The sequence below is a fragment of the Acartia tonsa genome, chromosome 7 (genome assembly GCF_053477335.1).
Source record: "Acartia tonsa isolate MP-2025a chromosome 7, ASM5347733v1, whole genome shotgun sequence".
Classification (NCBI taxonomy): Eukaryota; Metazoa; Arthropoda; class Copepoda; order Calanoida; family Acartiidae; genus Acartia; species Acartia tonsa.
This window is the reverse complement of record NC_137266.1, coordinates 11,126,523-11,137,229: the sequence shown is the minus strand read 5'-3', so window position 1 is coordinate 11,137,229 and position 10,707 is coordinate 11,126,523. Positions and strand designations below refer to the sequence as shown.

General features: G+C 32.7%; 1 protein-coding gene across 1 annotated transcript in view; it reads left to right on the top strand.

The window, feature by feature from the left end:
* Positions 1–726: 726 nt before the first annotated feature.
* LOC145324168 (neurotrimin-like) overlaps positions 727–10,707 on the top strand; it is a 36,859-nt gene continuing 26,878 nt past the window's right edge. Inside the window, exons 1-2 of the mRNA XM_080166794.1 lie at positions 727–828; positions 3,428–3,523. Coding sequence (XP_080022920.1) covers positions 756–828; positions 3,428–3,523 — 169 coding nt within the window. The 5' untranslated portion in view covers positions 727–755. The remainder of the gene's footprint in view (positions 829–3,427; positions 3,524–10,707) is intronic.

The following is a 10,707-nucleotide window of genomic DNA, read 5'->3' as shown; positions in this document are numbered from 1 at the left end:
CTGGAATATATTTTAAGCTTCCATAAAATTAAGAACTCAATCAGTTCAGTCAAACACCCTTTTTTCGTTGAATTTAAAAGCAATTGACTACCAGTCAAAATATGTCTTAATATGTCATATTGTTTTCGAACATTTTTAATATAGGCCCTTGTATTGTTAACTTACAATGGCTTCGCTACCTATGAATATTAGTTTCTTGTTATAAACCAAAACATACCTATTTTACTTTAATAGATGTAATACTGTATATGTTTTGTCGATAATAAACTCACAATTTGTAGCATTAAAGTTAAACAATAAAGGGGACGGGGGTTAGTATGTCCCTAACCCGTAGACCCTGTGCTAACTTTGAATTGAGTGTTTGAATATCAGCCAATCGCAAATATTATTATAGCCAAGTCGCTACAAAAGTGCAGAAAGCAAGAAAAAGGTCCACAACACTGTATCCAGAGGTGGATTCTTAAAAAACTTTTTGGCCCACTGCACTGGCTAACTAAAATAAGTTAGGCTCGCTAAAAATGTTTCGTGATAAATCCTCCAAAAACATAAGATTTTGTTTAATTTTTGTAGATTTTTTATGCGATTTTGGAGGATTTTTCACAAAATTTTTTAGCGAGCCTCACGGATTTTATTGAGCCAGCGAGCCAAAAGTTTTTTAAGAATCCACCTCAGATAGTTATCCGAATTATATATCTATACTTATACATTTATTGTGATATCTATTTCAGATATAATCCTTGTACACAGCTTAGAAAATGTTTGGGATAAAAAACTTTTGTGTCAGCTTTATTGTGCTTTACCTAAATCTTCTTTATCTGGGATTTGTAGGTAGGTAACATTATAGTTAGCTAGCTGGTATATAAAGTGTTTTTTTAGTAGCAAAGCTACTCTATAAATGTTTGTGTTTGTTAGTTCTTTTATACCGTTTGTCTGTCTGCAATATTGGGTTTCCAATGAAGATTTTTATAGTGCTTATAAAAAATAGCGTCATATTAGAATAGTCCATTTTTCTAACATGACTTAATTCGGATTTTTTTGGCCAAATGTTTTTAAATTTAGTGCCTATGAAAAGAGGGATAAATTTAAACACTTTTGGCAGAAAATCCCAAATTAAATCATATTATAATAATTGACTATTCTATTATGACGACATTTTTATACGCACTATAAAGAGCTTCATTTCCAATTTTTAAAGTGAATATAATTTGCTTTAATTTATTTTAAGAAAGTGACAGAATCCTGTGCACGCTTCTCATGTGTAGGTATACATTCACTGAATATTGTCATCCTTGTTAGATCTGTCACAAATAAGCATTACAGATTTTTCAATAGTCTCCAAAAGTCTTATAATAACGTTGTCTTATTCGTTGGCTTTACAACTTTAGGAACCTTTATAAAATTTTAATTAGTTTGGTAATCAAGTCCAGTGTCCAAACGTTTCAACCCCTAATTGGCCACTTACTTATCCCTTTAGATCTCTGAGGTTTTGTGTGCACAAATAATCTTATTATATAAAAAAAGTATTTTTCTAAAATAATTTCCTACACCTTTAAAAAAAGTGCTTATTATTTTGTTTATTATTTTTCGCAGAAAAGATAACAAGAATAAAATGGTTGGCATTATCCTTTTTATACTGAGTGGGCCTTATAATAATCCCCCTTCTAAATGAAAATATACACGGTGTTTTTTTAATAGGACAAAAGTATTGCTTTATATAACCCACTTGCCATTGACAGAAATTAATTATCTATATTTTAATTTCTTCATTGGGTTGGGACATTTTGTAAAAGAAAAAAATATTTAGCGATTTTTAACAAATTATGCTTTAAAAACCGGTTTTTCCAAAGTACCTAATTTTGGAAGAATGGGCAATTTTTTTTATTATTGATTATAATTATAAAACTTACAATATGAAGCTTTACTTTATTTCTTGCAGTAGATTTTTTCTTAGAATTTTAAGGGTTTATGTATTGAGGGAAGGGTTATACTTGTCCCCAAAGTTTTATAAACTCTAGTTCGTTTGCTTATAAAATTTTGAGGCCTTACAGTTAATATTGATGCAGTTCACCGAGAATACGGAGTACTTATGAAATTCTTAAAGAACTTTGAACATTGAGCTTTTTGATTGTTAATGTTTAGAAGATATGGGTATTAAATATTCTTAGCAAATCTTAGCCAAGCATAATAACCCTTATGTAAATTTAGCCTTTAAGATGTTTTCATCCTTGTTTATATTAAGTCTTGTTATTAGGAGGTAGATATGTTTGGTATCACTTGAACCAAACAGGATATTTCCCGGGTGTTTGTTAGTTTATCCTTGGGTACAGATAATCCAGAGTTAGGGAGGGGACAATGGGTTGTTTATTACACTAGTCCCCAAAGTTTTATCATAACGCTTTCCTATTCGTTGGTCTACAACTTTGGGAACTTGATTGGTTGATTTGTTAAGTGGAATGTTCAAACGTTTCTGCTTCTAATTTTAATCCACAGAAGGGGTAATTTTGTTTATCATCATTGGGGATGTACATCAATTTATCGGCCATTGTCTTATCCCTTTAGAACCCTGCAGATTATCTCCTTTATTTTTCTCTTTTCATCCAGCTCATGTCAACCTAATAAAGATAACAATCATAAAAAATTGAAGAAAATAACCTCTGACAAAGAAATCATATATTTTCATTTTCTTTCTGCCAACGTATGACATTCTTTCTATTCTATATTGAACCGATTTCATGGCGAATCTATTCTATTATAAGGTGATATTCGTTGACACTCCGCAAAAATTTTTAACAAGAATGACAACATCCATAAGTAGCGCGGCACAATAATTAATTGATGAACAAACAGACAAAGTGAGTCAGAGTTGAAGTTCAGTGGTCATAAAAAAAGGAAGGGAAGAAAATAAGGAAAGAGAAAAATAAGTTAAATTTTTAAAATTATAAAGTAAATATATAACATTTTTAACATGACCGACGTACCAAATGAATGATACTTGATAAGGAGTATCTTCACAAAAAAACAGTCTATCTTAAATAGCGGACATTATAATATAAAGAAAAGAAAAATAACCTTAACTTGATGTAGAAGTTCTTCTTTTATTAAAATTGTTATATGGATTACAAAACTGATAGTTTTTGCTAGTTTGACTTTAGAATCGCGTTTAATGAACGTATATTCTTAATTTGAAGACCCAAATTTTGACTTTAAAAAAACTGTGAGGGGTTTGTATATAATATAAAATAAACGGCAAATAGATTGATAAACTACAATATTTCGTTTTTTCATTACATACACATCATTTTTTTACCCATAGAGGACAGCCCATCCAGCACGCTCCTAGCATAAATAAAGGTCTACCTTTATCTGATTGTAATTTAAAAATGTTGCTAAAAATATTTTGAAATAATTTAAGAATTTTGCATTTTAGGATCCGAACAGGAGACATGGTTTGCGTCGAAGCCACGTCATTTTGAGGTGAAATCTGGTGCGGATGTCATCTTTCCTTGTAAACATAATGGGTCAGGTTAGTACATGTTTTTCCTTACTTAAAAGTAACTTGTCTGTAACTTAAGATCTCGCTAACCTTTAGAGTCCTTTAGAGTGTAGCTTCTAATAGGTCCAGGGAAGTTTTTGAATAATTTTTGGGGAAGGTATCGCCATCCTTTTAAGATAAATCACTCCTGAAAAAAACACCCAACACAAAACTTTTTAGAAGTTATCAAGAATGTTTAACGCTAAATCTGTTAATAGCATTGTCTTTAGTCCTTTTTAAAAGCGAAGCTTTTCTATAATTAGGGTCGGTCCGTCCGTACGTCCGTAACGGATAGCTTTTTTCGTTAATTTTGGCATGTTAGAATTGTCCTATCGATTTCAAATTTTGCATGGTGATTCCTTTAGTAGTTAGGTACAATTTAGAAAGCGTAGCAACTCTATAATCATCACCAAAATGTCCGTACGCCCATTTTAAACATGTTGATTTTTTTACTTTTTTAACAACAAATTTTTATGTGATCTAATCATCCGATTGATCTGATTTTTGGTATATTAATTCCTGGGACAACAAAGTATAATTTAATAAGCGAAGCAACTCTATAATCAAGTCCTAAAAATGTAAGTATGTCCATAAACATTATCCTGAATCAAGCAGTTTTTCAACAAATTTACTTACAATTTTGCTTTGACTCTTATACATTTATATTATGATTATTCAGTTATGACACTATACATGTGTTAATGTCCGTTTGTCCTACCGTTTCAGTGCTTCGCTTTTATGGATGTTGTCATCCTTGTTTACCCTTAATATCAAAAAAATTGTTCTATCTAATGTACTTTTGTTTTGTGATCTTTTAAAATAACATAAATTCTATTAGATGTAGCTATTCTTGTTTTATATCTTTGCATTGCTTATTTACTCCACTCAACTTTACTTTTTTTGTCAATTTGATATATGGTTACAGACGTACACACCTTTTTGTAGAAAAATTATGCAGATAAAAAAACTAACTGCATTTAAAGTAGATAAAACTTAAATAAGCCTTGTATGTCTGGCCCTTGTCTTTATTTCACACATTAGAAAAAACATATCTAGATGGTTCATTTCACGGCAAAACGCTTTTGTTTATTTTTTTGCAATATACATACGATCCATTCAAGTTTTACAATTTCAAGAAAGCCAATTTTATCCTAAGAAATTCAACTATTCATAGCTAATTTATTACATATTTTGTCATATGCTTCACATTATACCAGGAAAAAAGCTCTATTTTATGAAATGCGACTATTTATAGCTGACTCATTATGCGAATGAAATAAAAAACATTATGCCTCTCCTACCAATATCTGTACACAATTTCAACCAATGCCATGGCCCGGCTGTACCTCCCCAGATATCCTATTGGCTGATTTAAAGAATGTGTCTCTAGAATATCTCTATTTTTCAAACATAGCCCTATAACACTTTAACACTGTTAAACTTTCCAAAACTTTGTAAGATTTGTAATCTTTCTTCAATCTTATTTAACATGCAGTCTAAAGAAAAATTAAACAAGGATGATCAAGTATAGTTGTAGCGTAGCTTTATGTGACAAATATAGGTTAATTTTCAAAGCTCTTTAATTCAAGATGTCCGTATGTATTTTGGCTAATTTTTTGTGAAAGATTTATCTGTCTAATTAGTTACTGAACTCACCTTATCCATATGTCCATAGGTCATAAGTATGATGTCATAAAATTAAGTGCTGGAAAGTGTTATATGTGACGTCATAAAAAAAGTTTATTATCCATCTCTTTATTAGGGGTTTCCTTTCCCACTTCTCTTCTCATCCCTCCTTTGTAGACGTAGTTTTATGACGTTTGAAACGACACAACCCAATCTTTCCCGATTTTGTATAATTTTTTGAGAAACACGACTCCAGCGACGTCATAATTTTCTTTTCCGAAAAAGGGAAGGGGGGAAGAAAATCTCTTCAAAAGAGATGGGGAAAACCCCCTTTTCTCCCATCTCTTTTTTTTCTTCCCCCCTTCCCTTTTTCGGGAAAGAAAAATATGACGTCACTGGAGTCGTGTTCCTCAAAAAATTATACAAAATCGGGAAAGATTGGGTTGTGTCGTTTCAAACAAATATGTGAATTTTCAAAGCTCCTTAATTGAAAATGTCTGTCTGATCGAATGTAAGTAACATTTAATATTCGGCTGATTATTTTTGAAGATTCTATACTAAGCTATAAAAATTGGAAAGAATTTTAATGAATATAATAGATTTGAAATCTGCATAAAATTTTAAGGATTTTTTATAAAATTCGTTTTTATATAATTAATTATTTAAAGCGCAAATCCAATTTAGGTTAATAAATTTTGACCAATAGAATAGGTGGATTGGAAAGTACCTGCGCTCTAATTGGTTGAATGATGTACGTCACTTAAGCTTCTCCAGTCAGGGCGCAGATAGTTTTCAATCCACCAATCACAGATGTCAAAATTATTTAACTTAATTTGTATTTGCGCTTATGGATAAAGAATTATACAAAAAACGAATTTTATAAAAATTCCTTAAAATTTTATGCAGATTTCAAATCTATTATATTCATTAAAATTCTTTCCAATTTTTATAGCTTATTCTATACTCTTTAACTCTTTAATTTATCGATCTGTCGTAAGTTAGATGCCTTAAAATTTTTGTTTTAAAAATTAGCTTACCAATGCATGCCAACACTACACAACTCTTTAGGTCCACTTGTCTGTCTCTAAGCAGAGAGAGAGAGGGGACAATGGGCTGTTTATTACACTAGTCCCCGAAGCTGTATAATTGTTGTTTTCTTATTGGTTGCCTTTAATCGATTTTTGATTCGTTGGTTTATAAAGTTGAGTGTCCAAACGTTTCAACCACTAATTTAAATGTACAGAAGCTGTATTTTTTGTATCATAATTAGGAATGTGCATGAGATTTAGTTCCCTGGTTTCTAAGCCCATTGTTAATGTAAATGTAGATATATTTATGATACTTTACAAAAACGCTTAACAATGATTATAACATCCAAAACAGCGAACATTAAAATTTGTACATTGTCATAAAGCAATAAAGAAGAAGAATATTAATACACAAGTCTAAAATAAATTGTAATTGAATTTGTTGCGAAACAGGATACTGTTTAAGGCCATACTTACATTTAACTTACATTTAACTATGAAGATGCTTTGCTTATAACATTGTACCTTGTGGTAATATGAATCAGTATTCCAAAAATCAGATGAATAGAATAATTATAACATACAAAAATTTGTTGTCAAAAAAAATCATCATATTTTAAATGAACGTACGAACTTTCTGGTAACAATTATAGAGTTCAAAGTGCTTAGATTGAAATCATAGTACAATTTTAACAATTATAACAAAAAGAGCTAACTGTCCGTGACGGACGTCCGGACAGACGGACCAACCCTTATTATAGAAAATCTCTGCTTTTAGAATTTATTGATCTAATGTTCTAAAATAAATTGTGGTGTGAGTAGAACACTTTATCTTTTCAATTCAATTTCAAACAAATTCGTGTAAAGTTTTGAGTCGCATAAAAGTATTTAGGGACCGCCAGTTGACATTTTTTCATAGTAAAAATATGTTGAACAAGGGATCTAAAGGGATAAGACAATGGCCCGATGAATTGGTGTACACAATTAGTGGTTGAAACGATTTGACACTGAATATAATTAACTAACCAATTAAAATTTAAAGTTGTTAATACAACTAATAAGAAAAAATATTATACAACTTTGGGGACCAGTGTAATATACAGCCCAGTAACCCCTCCCTCCCTGATGTTAAACTCAACAATTTGAATACTTGGTAACTTCACTCAAATCTAGTTCTTGAACACTGTTCGTGATCACTAAAATAAATGTATGATGTTTAATCCAGATAACTTCATGGCCTAAGTTTTGGAGACACATTTCGTCTGCTAACAAATTACTTTTAGTTTTTGTCTAGGCACTTGGCTGTGTTTATATTTCCGACGCTATTGGCTAATTTCAAAGACCTAATACAAAAATGGAACAGGGTCCCCAACAGTGTATGCAGAGTTATATATAGCTCATGTCTATTTTTTTACTTTAATCCCCCTAACTTAATTTCAATTAAGCTGTGGGGAGCTTTTACCCTAGTGAGCATTTTTAAAAGCAAAGCTTTTCTATAATTAGGATCAGTCCGTCCGCATTGTGATTCCTGTAGTAGTTAGGTAAGATTTAGAAAGCACTACAAGAATGTCCGTGCGTCCATTTTAAAAATTTAATTTTATGATTTTTTTACTTTTTTTTTACAACAAATTTTTATGTGATCTAATTATCCGATTCCTAAATTAGTCCTAAAAATGTAAGTATGTCATAACATTATCCCGTATCAATTAGTTTTTCAACAAATTTACTTACAATTTTGATTCGACTCTTATACATTTATATTATGATTATTCGGATCTGACAATAAGGCGATTATCGATCCCTTGATAGAAAAAAGATTGATTATTTTGTATAAAATTCCTAATTTCCCGTCTCTGTATTTTAATCCATTACAAATTGAAAAGATTATACTTGGGCCTTGGCAAGTTCAATCTAAAGGGAAACTTTTGTGTTTAATTTAGCACTGTTTTATACCAGGGAGGGAGGAGACGTTGGGCTGTTTATTACACCAGTTCCCAAAGTTTAATAATAACGTTTTCTTATTCGTTGGATTAACAATTTTGGGGAATTTTTATCGATTGGTTAATTAAGTTTAGTGTGTTTGTGTAATGTAGGATCTCGTTAACCACTGAACTGATATGGTTCTCCTTTTAGTGAAGCATCTTATATTTCCTGTGAATGTTTTAGGAAGTGTAAATCCACACTCTACATTACCTTTACCTTTGAGTGATATTGAAACCTTTGTTTTTTCAATCAAAATAAATATTTCAATTTAATATGAAAAATGGATATTTTGGATTATACTTTGAAATGTATTTAAAAGTTTGTTGGATGGATATCATTAGTAATTGAAAAGATTTTCTACAGACAGCCAGTTCAGACTTTAATTCATTTGATTAATTATTTAAACTTACAAAATTTTACTTTATCTTTCTCTCTTTCTCCCTCTCTCTTTCTCTCTTTCTCTCTCTCTCTCTCATCTTGTCTTGTCTTGTCTTGTCTCGGGTATTCTATCTCGAAAGATACTCCCCATCTTCTTACAAGCAGTTTAGTCGTTTGTGTCTGGCCAGGTTATTTGATGATATTTGGGCTCCACACCTGTCGCATGGAACTTTTGGCTTGGCCGTCGTCGTATTTTGACCTCTATTTTCTTCAGGTGCACACTTTTTTCTGTGTCTTGCAAAATTTGATGCAGACACTTCTTTTAGACATTTATCACATTTCTTATTATTAACATTTCTAGCCACTAATCCTGTACAGACCTTCTTGTGAGTGGTTAGGTTTGATTTTCCTAGGAAATTTTTATCACATTTATCACATTTGAACATTTTTTTCTGACTAGATATTTCATGTATTCTACGTTCATGGTTCGTCACTCCTGTTTTTGTGAGGCATATTCTGCCACATCCTTCATATGAGCATACTAGTGACAGGACTGTACCTGGATCCTGGTTCCTGTGTCCGCTCATTTCTGGAATCTTCTTTCCTTTTCTCCTCTCCCATTTTTCCAGGTATTTCATCCTGGTTTTCACAGCCTTCCTCCAGATCTTTCTGTCCTTCGTTATTTGACCAATTTTTGTCCAATCCATGCCCGCCTCCTTGATGATTCTTTTCCAGTACAGCACTGTTTTTCTTTTCTTGCCCGGAACTTTCTCTACAGCCTCCAAGTCCTCCAGCCAGCCTAGAATTACAGCTTTGGTCATCCTGGAATCATCCATCCTCATAACATGGCCTATCCTTTGGAGTACACGTTTTTCAATTTTATATCTTAATGTCTTGATTTTGAGTTCATTACGAATATCTTGCATATTCTTTCCCTCCTCCTGCATTTGAAAAAGTGGTGGTTTTGTTTTGTTACTCCAAATATAGCGGTATTTTTTGTCCATTGTCCTTTGCATTTTTAGAATTTCCCCGACTTGCCAGGTTCGGGTGTGGCAATCAAACAGCATAGTTGATTCTATGCACGCCTCTATAATTCTTGCTTGTAGACTTTTGGATATTTTAGTTCCCTTTAAACGATGTTTTACCTTGACCCATGCACTTCCAGCTTTTTTGATCCTGTTGTTTGTGTCTTCTTTCCAGCCCATTAAACAACCTAGGACGCGAGTTTTTCTGCTCTCAACCTTACCAAAATCTAGGAACTCTTCTTTATCTTCGTTGTTCCGCTCTTCAAACTTGTCCATCACTTTTTTAATCTCTCTGACTCCTTGTTCCAACTCTTTCTTTTTTCCAATGACTGTTGTATCATCCGCAAAAAGCCCTTGGGAGATTTTTATCCTTTTGGCCTCTGAATTTCCTTTCTCCCATCTGGCTTGGCTAGGGAAACAGCTTCCAGGAACCCAGTTATAGTTTAATCCATAATCCAGGTTGGTTTCCTCAGCTTTTCTTTTCCTAGCTTTTTCACCCTGCCTCATAACCACCTGGTGATATATGTTGAAAAGTTGGGGGGAGGAAGGTCCCCCTTCTCTTAGTCCTCTTTCTGTTGTCCATTCTTCACTCTCTCCTTCTCTGCTTTTTATACGGTAGAACGTAGTTTCATGAAGATCTTTCAGCACTCTTAAAAATTTTGGCCCCATTCCACATTTCTCTAGTATTCTCCAAAGAGCTGGTTTATTAACTCTTGGGTAAGCTTTTCTTAAGTCTAGTAATCTTGCTGAGGGTCTCGAGTCTTCAGGTAGAGTTTCTCCCTTGGCCTCCAGCCTCTTTAATAGATCCTCTGTGTCCTCTAGGATCCTGTACATAATCTGGGTTACGTCCGCCGTAGATCTTTCTTTTCGAAACCCTGATTGATCATCGTCCAGAAGATTAAGTTGTTCTGACCAGATTCTTAATCTATCTGCAGCGATTCTGCCTAGAATTCTGGACCCCATGGCCAGTAATACAACCCCTCTGAAGTTGTTGGTGTTGTTGCGGTCTCCTTTTTTAAACAGAGGTATGACTTGTCCTTCCTTCAACTCTACTTCCCATTCTATGGCGTCATTCTCGAACATAAACTGTATCAAGTCCACAATTTTCTCCAGGATGATTGGTCCACCTTGAAGT